This window comes from Thrips palmi, unplaced genomic scaffold (assembly GCF_012932325.1).
Source record: "Thrips palmi isolate BJ-2018 unplaced genomic scaffold, TpBJ-2018v1 HiC_scaffold_16, whole genome shotgun sequence".
In the NCBI taxonomy this organism is placed as follows: Eukaryota; Metazoa; Arthropoda; class Insecta; order Thysanoptera; family Thripidae; genus Thrips; species Thrips palmi.
The window spans coordinates 10,877,445-10,893,406 of record NW_023144625.1 but is presented as its reverse complement, the minus strand read 5'-3'; the positions used below and the strand labels follow the sequence as shown (position 1 = coordinate 10,893,406).

General features: G+C 50.7%; 1 protein-coding gene across 1 annotated transcript; it reads right to left on the bottom strand.

Annotated features, from left to right (window-relative positions):
* Window positions 1-450: 450 nt before the first annotated feature.
* LOC117642393 (probable multidrug resistance-associated protein lethal(2)03659) lies at window positions 451-14,591 on the bottom strand. The gene is made up of 27 exons (XM_034380541.1): window positions 14,341-14,591; window positions 7,199-7,282; window positions 6,873-6,983; window positions 6,662-6,796; window positions 6,382-6,586; window positions 6,063-6,288; window positions 5,813-5,969; window positions 5,588-5,726; window positions 5,393-5,503; window positions 5,137-5,325; window positions 4,732-5,018; window positions 4,462-4,645; window positions 4,203-4,379; window positions 4,095-4,127; window positions 3,819-4,012; window positions 3,490-3,740; window positions 3,330-3,409; window positions 3,097-3,247; window positions 2,913-3,019; window positions 2,703-2,829; window positions 2,438-2,608; window positions 2,234-2,361; window positions 1,902-2,147; window positions 1,653-1,825; window positions 1,440-1,569; window positions 1,254-1,364; window positions 451-1,158 (listed from the first exon to the last, which is right to left on the bottom strand). Exons 2-27 carry the CDS (start codon window positions 7,273-7,275, stop codon window positions 1,129-1,131), a joined length of 3,930 nt encoding a protein of 1,309 aa, XP_034236432.1. The 5' UTR covers window positions 7,276-7,282; window positions 14,341-14,591; the 3' UTR covers window positions 451-1,128.
* Between the last annotated feature and the right edge of the window lie 1,371 nt (window positions 14,592-15,962).

The following is a 15,962-nucleotide window of genomic DNA, read 5'->3' as shown; positions in this document are numbered from 1 at the left end:
ACGGTCTTTAATGTCTCGGGCGACAAAAAAGATTCGTGTCTGTTCAGCCCTTCGCAGTTTCATTCATGTTTCCAACTTGTTTCGTATTCCCATGTTGGTTGCACTTATTTTCATGGCCGACGGGTCTGTCGTTGCCAACTGACCATAAACAAATATCACCACTTTCACCAGTTAAGTTCGGTTTGGAGAGGGTTTTGTGTTGCTTTTGTGATTTGCGAGGGGAATGAGACCTGTGCTTTTAGGTAATCCGGCACTATTCACGTTCGCGAGAATCTGGAGACGCTATCCTAATCGTACCGAGAAGTGATACAGTCTGCCTCGTGCTACGCCCTTCGTTTGAGAGGGACATTCAAAATCAAGGAACTTACCCATAGCTTTCCGACTCATCTCACAGGTAGTGTGTGGTTCAAATGAATAGGGAGGTCAAAGGTCAAGAAGATTGGATGATAATTCATTTTGTAGATAAAACATTTAATACACTTTCTGTAAAAAATGTCACAAGACATGAAAAATAGTACACACACAAAAATAATGGTACAACAAAATAAACATTTACAAACATTTGTCATCACGAAATCAGGATTTCTTTTAAAAATAGTACTTACGAACTAGAGAGAAACTTTAAAACTATAAATAAATACAACCCATCCACAAATTGAGGAAATGGCATCAATTTTAAAGATGGATCATTTCTCTTATAAAAAATAATGATTTGCTGATATACAATGATGCAAGATTGGAACTACCGTACATGACCAATGAATGAAAAATGATACAATAGTGTGCGGATTTGTTCAATGGCCAGCTGCTCACTTGTATAATTAAAATAAAACCTACAGTAGGAAACACGCCACAGGAAAGATGGTTCTTTTTCCTGATATGGTGTAAGAGAATGGTACACCCACGAGAAAAGGTACACCCATGAGAAAGGGTACACCCCTCAGGAGACTAATTTTAAATGATAATAGTAAAAAGAAGGAAAAACAGTGAAAACAAGAAACAAAGCCAATCACAATTTCTACGGTGTGCAGTGACATGAAACTCTTAGAATTGCAATTTTACATCAATAATGTAGCAATACCATGAGACAATTTACATGAACACTATTTCTTCCTAGAACCAGTCTTCTCACAGTGATCCTTCTCTGTTAAGATAGCTCTGTAAGTAAGAAAAACAACACTTAAAACTGTGACAGAATTTATTACATAAATCATTGGGAAAGTGCCATAATAAGATTATTGATGAATACTTGCCTCCTCTGCTATAGAGAAAAGTTTTTGTGCAGTGGCACCTCCCACCTGCTGCACCATTTTGAACAGATGGCCATTTTTGTTTTGCAGTAGTAAATGGGGATGATCAAATTCCTAAAGATAAAAATTTTTGTGTCAAAAATTTTTAATTTGGTCAGTGGAATTACTGTAGAACCAGAAAATACTTACTGCAACACAGCCAGCATCCATGACAAGAACTTTGTCAGAATCCATTATGGTATGGAGTCTATGGGCAATTGTAAGTACTGTACAGTCTCCAAATTTATTTCTTATCATCTTTTGAATTAGTTTATCAGTCCTGAAATAAAATGAGAATCGTAGGGGTTAATAACAAGGAAAAAATCCAATAATTAAAATGGGTCCATTTTAAAAGAATCTTACTGAGGATCCACATTTGCTGTAGCTTCATCTAAAATAAGAACACGATTATTTCTGAGAATGGCTCTTGCTAAGCACACTAATTGGCGGAGACCAACACTAAGATTGGATCCTCCCTCCTGTATTGGGGACTGGAGTCCGTAGCCCAATTCATCAACAACTCCCTTCAGGTCCGTCTGAAAATTTTAAAAAATTATTGTAGTTACTAATAGATTTCACAGATTTGATTTATTGACAATGGAACTTCCTTACCTCTTGAAGAGCTGACCAAATAGCATCATCATTATGTTCATCAAATGGGTCAAGATTTTTCCTCATCGTGGCATTGAACAAAACAGCCTCCTGAGGAATAATGGACAATTTTTGACGAAGATCATGGACTCCAATTGTTCCAGTATCCACACCATCAATAATAATTTTGCCCCGTAGTTCTTCCAATCGGAACAATGCAGAAATAAGTGATGACTTTCCTGCCCCTGTTCGACCAACAATGCCAACCTAAAAAAGAAAACTATGTAGTGCCAGACAACACATTTTTTATATTTTGCAGAAAATCATTAAAAGAAAAACACTTTGATGCATACTTTCTCTCCAGGGTTGATTACAATGTTGAGATTCTTTAGAACTGGGGGATCGTCTGAATCATAGTACAATGATAAATTCTCCAGCTGAACCCGTCCCTCCTTGGGCCAAAGGGGATCTGGCTTTTTATCTAATGAATAAAAATGATGGTAAATTAACTAGTGTCTTAAAGATAGGATAATGAAAAAATTTTGAATAGTAATTACCTGGTGCTGACTCCATAGGGGGCTCTGATGGCAATTTAGCATATTCCAGGACTCTTTCAACCGAAGTCATGTGGTTTTCAACTTCTGCCTCTTGCCTCAGTCCCCACTGCAGCATTCCCGTCAGCGATATTGCCTGTGTTATGGCCAAGCCCACATTCCCTCCAAACACACCTATTACAAATAAAATGTTAACTGAGGTAGAAAAAAAAATCACCTAATGGTTTGATGCATTTAAGTTTTCAGAACTGAGATACATATGCAGTACCTAGGTGACTTCCAATGAGAAATCCAAAAGTGACAGCCGTAATGAACACCAAACAAAGCTGATCCAGCCAATAACCAAATGCTCTGTTTGTAGCCAAAAAGAGATACCATGCTGAGGAATGTAAATCCTGTAAAATATAATTAAATAAGAAGCAAAACAAAATTTAATATTCAAAAATATTTTTTTCAATTTCAAAAATGACATGTTAACCTGATGATGATCAAATTCTTCAATTAATTTAACTTCCATGTTCGTCACTCTTAGAGTGGTCAGCCCGTTCAAAGATGCATTCATGTGACTGAAGACAGGACTCCGTGCTAAATAGACATTGATTAAAAATTAATTTTGTAACAAAAAATGTACAGAATCGGAAACAAACTTGTTCTGTACTTACTGACACCTTCAAGTCGCTTAATACTTCTAGACGTAGTCATGAATACATTGCGGATCAATAATCCAAGACCTGATACAATGGCCATTGGTATTATAAGCCAATAATTGATAAATGCAACCAAAATCATAATTCCAAGTAATTGAGCTCCAATCTGTCAAAGTGTTAAGCAAAAGAATATGACAAGAGTGAAACAATAGTAACCAATAAAAAACACAAGGAGGATAAGTTATTACCTGGAAAGCATCTATCATACACAAGGGCAATATTTCATCCACTGCTCCCATGTCCTTGGAAAATCTATTTAGGATGCGACCTGTGGAAAATCAGATGAGTGCTTCCAAAATCAATTTTTCTTTTACTTGAAATTGAAATTGTAGACAGAAAAATAGTTACCCGAAGTATTGTTGTAGAAAAAGCGCATTTTAGCATGTGTGATACTGGCAAACATGTCATCATGTAAACGTCGTGAGGCTCGGCAACATAGGTGGAAAAATAGGAAAGATCTGGCCAAAGTGATGACTATGGTGCCAAGGGAGATAGCTGTATATGCGTAGATGCAAGTTTCTCTTGAAGGAGGCCATTGCCTGTACCATTCCTCAGTTGCAGTGGTTGTTGCATTATGATTCACTTCTTCAACTTGCACCCTATTAGTAAGAACAAAAAAAATTGTTACATCAACTTAGGTAAAAGCTTCATTGGTGAATTTTTTTAAAACAACCTACCAAACAGTGATCCAATAATCCCCTGCACTGGCAAATAGTTGGCACCATACAAACGATGACAACACAAGAAAGACATAAAAGCAGTTGCCAGCAGATTTGAAGTAAGCCATGAATATATTCCAGCCAACAGCTCCTGAAGCACGCTCTTCAGGATCTTCTGGGTGAACATATTCCATCATGGATGGATCTATAGACTAATGAAAAAAAAAGTGGGAAATTACTAAAGGGATAGAATGATTCATGCTTCTAGATTCTTACATAACTTTATGAACTTACTGATCGTTTGGAGTCATGCCCAGAAACAGAACTCTGTAAAAGAAAAAATAAATTTAGATATTTCAAACATCTTTATGTGGCAAAGATTTAAAATTGCAGGAAACTTACTATGATGGACAGTCTTGATGGAGAATCCCGTTTCAGAGGAGATTTATGATTGCTGGCCTCTTCATTCTCTTCCTTGTTTCCATCAGTCTTTTCAGGGTCATGAGCCATACTGCCCAACAGGGAGTCAAGGCCCATGTCTTTTATCTCTAAATACGTCCCTTCAGATATCAGGTGACCCTACAGGAATGAGGTCAAAAGCCATGAAGTGAATTCAGAAATTTACTTTCCTATAGTTTACCTTTTATCACCATGAACTCACATTGTTGAGAACAAAAACACGATCAACAAAAGGAAGATACTGCAGCTGGTGGGTGACCAAAATACGAGTCTTGCCATGCAAGTATTTAGAGATACAGTCATGGAACAAGTGGGCACTAACATGGGCGTCCACAGCAGATAGAGGATCATCCAGAAGGTATATGTCAGCTTGACGGTACAAAGCTCTAGAAATGGACAAAAATTCAGAGAATATGATGAGACCAGAATACAGAAGTGCTAATATGGAAAAAACGGAGGCACATATACTAACCGAGCAAGATTTATTCGAGCTCTTTGACCTCCACTCAAAGAAACTCCTTTCTCTCCCACAATGGTTCGATCTCCTTGGGGGAACATGGCTATGTCAGCTTTCAAGGCACAAACATTTATCACCTCTTTATAGCGGACTGGGTCCATGGGTTCTCCAAACAGAATATTTTGACGCACCGTGGATGCAAACAACCAAGGCTCCTGGCCAGCATATGACACAGTGCCACCCACTTGCAAGGAGCCAGAGTCAAGTTGCAGTTCTCCCAGTATGGCATTAAGAAATGAACTCTGAAAAAAAAAAAGGAAATGAAAAATTACATATTTGCAAGGTAATTGAGAATAGACTCATTAGTGAATTGCATATATTAATAATTATTTAATTGCATGTATGCTAGGTATGTATCACCTTGCCTGCTCCAACAGGGCCAACAACAGCAACAAGTGACCCAGGCGCAATATTAACGGTGACTTCAGACAGGGTGTGTTCCGTAAGCTCAGGATCCCATTTTGCGGATGCACTATTCATAATTATTGCCCCCTCTTTTTTTAGATCGTTTCCAGTGAGGCTCTTAACTTCAGGAAGTAACATAATTTTCTGGAATGCAACAAATCAGTGAGACCATGATTAACTAACAATTTCACAAGTCACTATTAATCCTTACCTGAAGTCTTTTCACAGAAACTAAGGCTTCAGCAACTTGAGTTATCCCCTGAGGGAAAAATACAGTCATGTTTGCTTGAAGAATGTTGAAGTAGGCAGTAACAATAAAAACCTGGGAACAAACAAGGAAATTTTGTTACAAATAAGAATATTAATAACAATATTAGTGTCACAGTATTATGGCAGGGATACTTACATGTTTTGCAGTGAGTTTATCTCCAGCTAAGGCAAATGTTAACAATGCAGCAAAAATTGAAAACCGTTTGGCAAAGATAATAAATGAAACAATAGTTCCTCTGATGTAGTTGGTGTTCATAATTTGATTTACTTCCAGTCTGTGTGAGAACAAAAACAAAATTATTGCAAAATTTGATTTTTAAGAAGAAAACAAAAATATGAACACACACTTGATAGTTCTTACTTGCGAGCTATGGTGACCATTTTTTGAAATGGGACTTCCCAGGCATACATTTTAATGACTTGTATGGCACCAATAATTTCATTCATCAAGCGTACTCTCTCATCAGTACGCAGGGCCACTTTTAAACGGCACACAGATGCCATCTTCCCAAAGTATCCTGCGATATGGAGTGGAGAAAACCTCGATGAAATATGTGGACCAATTCAGTAGAATACACTTAGTAGCGAAACAAAGAGAGCATGATAGAAACCTTGCATGGGGGCATAGACGAGCAGTGAAGCAACTCCAACCAGAGCTGGCAACGTGCCTATTTCATAGATGAGGAAGACTGTTATAACAAAAGTTTGAAGAGGCCCAAGCCAGAGGTAGTGGATAAACAATACTGCTATATCAAACCTATTCACATCATTTGACAATAGGTTGACAAGCTGTCCAGGTGTCGTTTCTCTGAGGGCAGCTCGGTTCAGACGTAAGAGCTGAGGTCAAACAAAGACAGTGGTTAATGGACACTGCCAATGCATCATTGAATAAGACCACTTTTATTAATGCTAACACGCTTCAAACTTTACCTTACGGTATGCCAGTGAACATGTTGCTACTCTGACCTTCATACCCAGATGAAGAATGCTTAACATATAGGGATGCATTGTCCACACTGACAGTGCTGAGCAAACAATAACTAAGGTGCCATAGATGTAACCATTATATTCTTCATCTATATAGTCTTCAGAAAAATATGACACTAACCAACCCAAAAATATAGGTTGCATAATCCTGAAATAAACATTAGGTAAAATACCAAAGCTCTTTTAGTAAAATTAAATTTTAAAAACTGGGCAGATCTCTCACCTAATAAATAATTCCATGATTGCCAAAGGTATACCAATACAAATAAATTCATTCCCAAAACATCTCAGCAATGCTTTCAGTAAACTTGGTGTAGTTTGCTTCTCCTCTGCTTCTTTAACCACATCTTGCCAAATTCTGAAAATAATTATCACAAAATTAATGAATTACAATTAACTGGTGTGTGACAAGAGTTTCTTTCGGACTCCCATACCCCTCTAATTTTGCACCGACTATTCCCGACTCATGGTCTGGTAAAGGCTGAAATAAGTCACCCTCTTCGAATTCCTTCTTCAGGCCCTTCCGAAAAATAGGAAACGTCCACCTGGAACAAATTAAAATGAGAAGTCGTGAGACAGTTCGGATTGAGTCGACTTGGCCGAGCCGGAGAAGAGCGCCCGCCAATCGGCGGATAGGCAACCCGCCGGCAGCCGTGCCCAGCGGCGTGCCTAACCAGGCAAACCAGGCCGGCCAGTGGCCAGCCAGGGCCAGGACATGAAACAAGGGCGCCCTAGTCTCACGGCCAGGACGAATACTTACAGGAAGGTGAGATTCAGCAGGAAGTTGCTTTTGGCCCGCGGGTTGGGCTTGAGCGGCAACCGGTGGCCGCTGTCCATGGCGAGGCTGCCGACAGAGAGAGAGAGAGATAGATGGTGACGTGAGGCTGTCTCTCTCGCACCCCTACGTGACGCCCCACGAGTGCGAGAGAGACAGCCGTTCGAAGGAACATCGACCGGCGGCACGCTCGGTGCGATATCGGCGGGGCGGTCGACGGCCTAGCGCCTAGCCCAGCGGTTCTCAACCTTTCTCGGCTCGCGACCCCAAATTTGTAGCCAAAAATTTCCGCGACCCCCAGGAAAAGTTTCGCGACCCCATGGGACCCCTCCTTTAGCATGCCACTGCGTCTGATCCGAGCCGGGCATTTTGCTCCCTCAACGGGCAATTGGTCTTTGGACCTTCCTTTAGCATGCCTCTGTTACGGAGTGCGATTATCAGTCTTAGTTTGGGAGCAGTATTGTCTCAAAGTTGGCCAAAACGCTCAGAAATGTCTTTAAAAAATCATGTTTTGGGTCGATTTTAAGCAGCCACTGCGTCTGATCCAAGGCGGGCATTTTGCTCCCTCAACGGGCAATTGGTCTTTGGACCTTCCTTTAGCATGCCTCTGTTACGGAGTGCGATTATCAGTCTTAGTTTGGGAGCAGTATTGTCTCAAAGTTGGCCAAAACGCTCAGAAATGTCTTTAAAAAATCATGTTTTGGGTCGATTTTAAGCAGCCACTGCGTCTGATCCAAGGCGGGCATTTTGCTCCCTCAACGGGCAATTGGTCTTTGGACCTTCCTTTAGCATGCCTCTGTTACGGAGTGCGATTATCAGTCTTAGTTTGGGAGCAGTATTGTCTCAAAGTTGGCCAAAACGCTCAGAAATGTCTTTAAAAAATCATGTTTTGGGTCGATTTTAAGCAGCCACTGCGTCTGATCCAAGGCGGGCATTTTGCTCCCTCAACGGGCAATTGGTCTTTGGACCTTCCTTTAGCATGCCTCTGTTACGGAGTGCGATTATCAGTCTTAGTTTGGGAGCAGTATTGTCTCAAAGTTGGCCAAAACGCTCAGAAATGTCTTTAAAAAATCATGTTTTGGGTCGATTTTAAGCAGCCACTGCGTCTGATCCAAGGCGGGCATTTTGCTCCCTCAACGGGCAATTGGTCTTTGGACCTTCCTTTAGCATGCCTCTGTTACGGAGTGCGATTATCAGTCTTAGTTTGGGAGCAGTATTGTCTCAAAGTTGGCCAAAACGCTCAGAAATGTCTTTAAAAAATCATGTTTTGGGTCGATTTTAAGCAGCCACTGCGTCTGATCCAAGGCGGGCATTTTGCTCCCTCAACGGGCAATTGGTCTTGGACCTTCCTTTAGCATGCCTCTGTTACGGAGTGCGATTATCAGTCTTAGTTTGGGAGCAGTATTGTCTCAAAGTTGGCCAAAACGCCAGAACATGTCTTTAAAACATGTTCTGGCGTTCGGCAATTTGAGCAGCCTACTGCTCCAACCAAGGCGGATATCTCCCTCAACGGCAAATTGATCTATGGACTGTCCGTAATGCCTGTTAGGAGGCGATTATCGCTTGTTCGAGCAGTGTGCTAAATGGCCAAAACACGATTTTTCAAAGACATTTCTGACGTTTGAATTTGAGACAAACTGCTCCCAAACTAAGCGATAATCCACTCCGTAACAAAGCAATGCTAAGGAGTCCAAGACAATTGCCGTTGAGGAGCATAATCCCGCCTGGACAGACCAGTGGCTGCTTAAAATCGGCCCAAAACACGATTTTCAAAGCTGCCGACCGTTTTCCGGTCCACTAACTTGAGACAATACTGGCTCGCGCAACTAAGACGTCAATTTCACACTCCGTAGACAAGACTAAAAGATGGTTCAAAACCAATTGCCGGTTGAGGGGCGCCCGCCTCGGACAGACGCGTGGCTGCTAAAATCGCCCAAAACACATTCAAATTGACTTTTTGACCTTTGTAAACTTTGAGACAAACTGGCCAAACTAAATTGATAACCACTCCGTCCAAGGAATGCTACCTAGCGGTCAAGACCATCTGAGGCCGCACATGCCCGTCTTTCATCAGCAACATGGGCTCTCGCCAACACGACACAGCGACGAAAAATGTTCGGAACCACGGCCGATCGCTAGCTGGAGAGTGGTAGCACCGCCTACCGGCAGCGCGAGCTCCCCCCCCTGTGAAGAGACAGAGCGACGAAAAGATGCTTCGGAACCAGGCGGGGCCGAGCGGCGGGGTGGCGGCCCGGCCTCCCAGGCCACCCCTGTCGCTGCTGAGAGCTCGTAAATTTGCAAACGGCCTCGACTGTCATCGTAAAAAAAAGGTTGCAAAATTTTGTAGGAATTTGACTTTTATGTTTCCTTTTTGTACGGTCGCAAAACGTTTGAAAAAATGGAAAATTAATATTGGGTCAAATTTAAAAATTTTGGAGCCATTCGTCCAAGGAATTCCTGAGGCGAGTCTTAAGACTACGACCGCGACATGCGACCGAATTTGCTTCTCATTGATACCAATGTCAACATGCAGCAGCATCCCCCCCCCCACACACACACACACACACAAACAAACACAGCAGGCCAATTGCCACAGCCATTCGCTTAATTGCTGGCAGCAAGTGTACACATACACTCACTTACTCACTCGGCAGCGCGAGTAAGGGAACCCCAGTGACTTTCGTTTTCACACAAGTTGCGAGTAGCAAGTGCGGCATCCAGCTCAGCGCGAAGCTCCGCGAAGCAGCCGCGAACGATTCAGAAGATCGGTGTTTGCCGCGCTCCGTCTCTCTCGCACCCTTACGGAGAGCCCCATGGGTGCGAGAGAGACGGAGCGACGAATCGGCAGCGACGGCGGCGCTTCGAAGAAGTGCACTAGGAAGGAACCGCGACCCGCTGCCGAGTCGCCGCGGCAGCGAGTTGCAACCGCACGCGGTGCACCGTCAGCCGGTCGCTAAAGTCAAGGTCCGGAAAGAGAGGGGAGGGGGCGGCCCTCGAGCGGCGGCGGACCCACGGCCAGTAGACTCTTTCCGAAAGCCGTCTTCGTCGCTCTGTCTCTCTCGCACCTATACGAGACGCCCCACGAGTGCGAGAGAGACAGAGCGACGAAAGCGAACTTTCGAAATCGGTCTGCAAGGACGGTTCGAACGCGGCTTCGCCGTGGGCCGCGCCACGTGCTCTTCCAATCCATACACCCGTCCACACGAACGTCACGTCAACGCCCCCCGGCCCCCCCCCCCCCCCCCCCCCACACACACACACACACAAGCACTCACACATACACACAGAGTGTGAGAGATTAGCGGCTAAATGAGACAGCCGTCAGTTTAGAGCCGGCGTCAGTTTGCACAGACCGTTTCGGGTAAGAAGGGCTGAGCTAACAGGTGAAATGGTAAATGGTACGCAGGGCAGTGCGATGGCGGTACAGCGGCGCCCCGTGTTGTAAACGCGACGCGCGACGCGGCCCTCGCCGGCCAAGCCCTCGGCGTCGCCGCCTGCAGACTGCTTCCGAGAGTCGTCGCTCTGTCTCTCTCGCACTCGTGGGGCGTCCCGTGTAGGTGCGAGAGAGACGGAGCGACCAAGAGGTTTCTCGGCGGCAGTCTGCAGGCGCGGAGCAAGTCGCGCCCGAAATAGCGTCGCCTCAGCAGGCCGGTTCCGAACAGCACTTTCGTCGCTCTGTCTCTCTCGCGCTCGTGGGGCGTACCGCGTGTGCGAGAGAGACAGAGAGCGCCGTCCGCAGTGTGCCGCCGAGCCGCGGGCACACTGGGGCACACCGCGGCAGCCCTTTGAGGTAGGCGAGCCGCGGAAGTGCGGCGTCCGCGGCGGTCGACTCACAGTGGGCCAGAAGGCCGGTGGAGGCGGCCAAAACTCTAGACGCGTTTTGAGCTCCAGAGTCGCTAAAGGACTCGACGAACGGTGACCCACAATGAGTGCTCTCCGAACGAGGCCATGGGTGGGGCACACTTTCGTTCGAGTCCATTTGCGCCCTGACTCAAACTGGGCGCCCCAGTCTTCGGGCATGTGGGACTGGGTGTAGAACCACACGGCGGCGCGCTTCCGAGAAACGCAGCGCCGCTCAGTGATTCCGGACAGTCGCTCCACGCCGCACTCATGGGGCCTCCCGCAGGCGTGCCACAGAGACGGAGCGACGAGGCGATTCTTCGGGCCTCGGGCTCGGCTGCCGCCGTCGTCATCACTGAGTTGACACTACTTCGATCAAGGGCCAAGGGCGGCCGGCGGACTCATTCCGAGAGTCGTCGCTCTGTCTCTCTCGCACTCATGGGGCGCCCCGTGTGGGTGCGAGAGAGACAGAGCGACGACTCTCGGAATGAGTCCGCAAGCCGGGCGGCGGCGGCGGTGGCCACGCGCACTCTAATGTGTGTCCACGCCAAACACTCTGCCGCCATTCATCGTCGCGTCGGACGGCGTCACGGCGTCTCGCGGCCCATGGAGGGGGCAGGGCCCCGCGGGGGGCGCTAACGACCCGCAGCGGATTCACTCCGAGGGTCTCTTTCGTCGCTCTGTCTCTCTCGCACCCGCGCGGCGTGCCGTACAGGAGCGAGAGAGACAGAGCGACGAAAGAGACTTTCAGAATCGGTCCGCAGCCAGGCCACCAATTGGCCACTGGCATGAGAACGCAGAGCGCCACGGCGACACACTGGAAAAGCTTTCCTCCAATGCAGACGAGTCTCAGGATTTCCCTCTTCCGGACTTGCCGCTACAGTGCAGCTGCAGCCTTATTCCGAACAGTCTCTCTCACTCTCTGAGGGGGCCTGCTGTAGGGGTGCGAGAGAGACAGCGTGATAGAGCCCTATCCGGCATCAGGCTGCAGCGGCGCACAGTGGGCCAGAAGAGCGGTGGAGGCGGCCAAAACTCTAGACGCGTTTTGAGCTCCAGAGTCGCTAAACAGGCCTCGAACCGAACGTGTGACCCCACCAATGGATTCCTCGTTCGGAGAGCAATCCGTTGGTGGGGTCACACGTTCGGTTCGAGTCCCATTTAGCGACTCTGGAGCTCAAAACGCGTCTAGAGTTTTGGCCGCCTCCACCGGTCTTCTGGCCCACTGTGCGGCGGCAGCTCAAAGGAGTGCTTGCCCTGCTCAGCGTACGTCGGCAGGCTGGACCGTAGACCGTGGTAGTGCCGCGGCAGACGGTCGGCAGACTGATGCCGGGAGTCGTTTCCGTCGCGCTGCCTCTCTCGCACCTACAAGGCACTTCCCAGGAGTGCGAGGGAGACAGAGAACGATTCTCGGTATCAGACCGCGGTGCCGTCGGCAGCGGCGCTGTGTGTACACTGTGCAGCCAGGTACCGCAGGGCGTGGGTGGGACAGGGGAAGGGGGAAGTCGGTATTTAATCCGCCGGCCAACCGGGCCGGGTGTATCCCGTGTTGGCCCAGCGCAACCTCCCCCGCAGACCCCCGCCCCGCGCCGTGCAGGCACTGCCGGGGCACTGCCGGGGCACTGCCGGGGCACTGCCAGGCAGGTGGCCTTGAACGAGTGCGGGGCGGCGGGGCCCGCAGGCCGATACCGAACAGTGCTTCCCTCGCTCTGTCTCTCTCGCACCCCCGCGGCACGCCCCGTGAGTGCGAGAGAGACAGAGAGCTCCGTTCGGGGCCCCGGGCCCCGCACACGCCCATCATTGGCAAGGCAAGCATTGATCCTGGTGGCCGTCGGCCGTCCTAGTCGCGCCGAAGGCCCGGCCGACCGGCCCGCCCAGGGAGACGAGATTACAGTGTGGGGTCAACGGCAGGGAAGGGAGAGGGAGGGAGTGCCAACTTGACGGGAAGATTGTCGCCTTCGGCGTGTCCCCACCTCGTAATAACGGAGACCCGCGGCATGAGCGCTGAGCACAGAATCACTACCTTCAGAGTTCATTGCTACTTCTGGCACACCGTGGCGCGTAAAGCGCGTAAAGTTTGAAAATTGGAAGTTGCGGTCTTTGCCCTTGAGCGACGCGACAGTGTAGTGCTTCTATTCTAAAACCATTCAGCGGCGCACTCATCGCTGGGGGACTACACTGCCTCATTTGCGAGTTCTTTTCGCGCTGTGCGCATGGCTGAGCTGCCAGTCGACTCATTCCGAGAGTCATTTTCGTCGCTCTGTCTCTCTCGCACCCACGGGGCGTAGCGAGTAGCGTGAGAGACAGAGCGGCGAAAACGACTCTCGGAATCAGTCTGCCGACACCACATGGCCGGCGGCCGCATGTCCGACAGAGCAGACCGGCAGGACAAAGTCCTCTGCGGTTCACGCCTAGTCCCTCCCAAAACCACGACTCATGGAGCGAGAGCGGGGCGGGGCGGCGGGGAGGGGCCGTTTAATGTGGATGACTGTGGAAATCCGCGAGGCGCGCGAACTTTTCAAGGACGCGGACTGGGGCTCCGAATTCGCCGACTACGCCGGGAATCAACATGCAAAAAGACGGCCGGGCCGTCGACGGCGACGGCAACTGCGCGGGGCACGCGAGGGAGTCGACGGCGAAGCACGCGAAGCTGGCCAAGCAGACCGAAGCGATGGTCCCCGTGCCGCCCGGCAGGGCGATTCCGAGAGTCGCTTACGTCGCCCTGTCTCTCTCGCACCTATACGGGGCGCCCCACGCGTGCGCGGGAGACCGAGCGACGAAAACGACTCGGAACCTGTGGTCAGTGCCGCAGGACCAGGCAGGACACTGCCAGCAGGCTAGGCCTTCCCTCCGGCGTGCCTCGACCGCATCAGCAGCAACTGCGTAGAGAGCCCGCCAACCCCCTCGACAGGTGACACGATCGCTTTTCTCGTGGTCCCTTAAACTAAACCGACGCGATAATCCCCCCAGGCGTGGTTACATCGAGATTAATTTGGGGTCGACGACGGGTCCTCAACCTGGCGGCAGTCCAGACTCGCCTCCGGCAACCGGAAAGGATCCCGTCAGGGCGATCGCAAAGGCGGGAGCACGCCGTCGAACTACGCCGGCGGCAGCGTTCGCGCCGCCACACTGGGCAACATAACCTCTCAGCGGGGCGCCGCCGCGACCCCCGCGACTACGAATCGATACTAAATATAGACCGCCTAGGACATTGTAGGGCAGGGCAGGGCCAGAGGGCGCCTCGCCGGCGTCGACGGGCGTCGCGTCCACACGGCGTCCAACCAACTCACCTGGCCGCGCCGCAGCGCTGCGTTATCCAAACTGGCGGACGACGCGCTCTGTTGTTTACTTGCTGCAGCGGCGGCAGCGGTGGCGCACTGAGTGGGGGTTACTACCGCGCCACCGGCACGCACACACACACACACACACACACACGCACACGGTCAGCTGAGCCCGCCCTTTGCGCGCGGTGCCGCTTAGCCGCGGTGCCCAGCGAGCCGGAAAGCTTGCCGCCGTCCGCGTCGTCAACGCGGTGCTGCTTGCCCTGCTTGCAGTGCTGTGGCTGTGGCTTGCTGCTGAGCCCGCTGGCGTCGCTGGCGGTGGTCGGCGGCGTTTCGTCCGTTGGGAGTCCGTCGGCGCGGCTCGGCTTCGGCGAGCGAAGCGCGCGAACGGCACGACGGCGGGCAGAGCGGCGGAGCTGGCCGCGCGAAACGGGGAGCCTTCCCTGCCGCGCGGAGGACTGGCCCCGACTGGCAGGGGCAGGCCGCGGCAGGGGGCAGGCCCGGCCTGGGGCAGCCTGGGGGCGACTGACGGCTGATGGACTCGGCTACAGCGGCGTGGCGGCGCGGCGGCACACTGGGTTTGGGGCACGACGCGCACGTCATGTCCCGCTGCTTTCGTTGCCGTGCAAATGCAAATGAGGTGAGCTGGCGCGGCCTCAGCTGGCCGAGTCCGAACGCCGCCGAGTGTCTGCGGGGCGTCCTGCGGGCGTGCGAGAGGGACGGCGCGACCAAGCGCTCTTCGGATTCGGCCAACCCGTGCCAGGCCCAGCCAGGCCCCCCGGGCTAGGCACGCCGACGGCACGCCGGCACGCCCTCGCCTCGCCGGACTGTACTGCGCGGCGCGGGGGCGCGGGGATGGCGGCGTTGGCGGGGCAGATCGGCCAGGCCCGGCGGCGGCGGCGAGCAGCAGACTGATTCCGACACAGAGCTGTCGTCGCTCTGTCTCTCTCGCACCCTCAGGAGCGCCCCGGGAGTGCGAGGGAGAGACCTCCCACTCGGAATCAGCCTGCAGGTGACGGAGGTGGCGCCGGTGGCCGCCGCCGCCGGCCCGCCGGCCGTCGCCATCCTGGTGGGGGAGACACACAAAACCGAGTGAATTTGAGTGTTCTTCCGCGACTCGTTTTGGCAGTGCCCGTGTGTCACCTCCTCGTTGCCGGCGCAGCGTTGCGTCCAGTTGCGACACTACAGAGAGCCGCGACCACGTGGCCGTCATGGCGGGGCCGCGGGACGCACGTGTGTCCTCGGCATGAGCGGCTCAAGTCTGATTCCCAACTGTGCTTGACTCTGGCAGGTATGGGGTGGGGCGTGCGGGTCGCGTGGTCCCGCCCACAAGGCCCTGGCCCTGGACGAAGTGCGCCAAGGGTGCCTCGTGCTGGGCGAGGCCACAAGAGGAGGGACTCCACTGACGCAGAGGGCGGCAGGGCGGCGGCGTCGATACCGCCGCCCTGACGGCGTCCTCGCCGCCCGCTTCTAAAAGGCTGAGATGAATGGCGGAGACGCCCCGAAGGGCGAAGGGTCAGCAGGCCGATGCCGAGCGGGGGTGGGAGCTAGCTCTGTCTCTCTCGCACCTGTGCGGGTAGGCCGAGTGCGAGAGAGACCTCCCAATCGGAGTCAGAATCACTCTCAAGGCC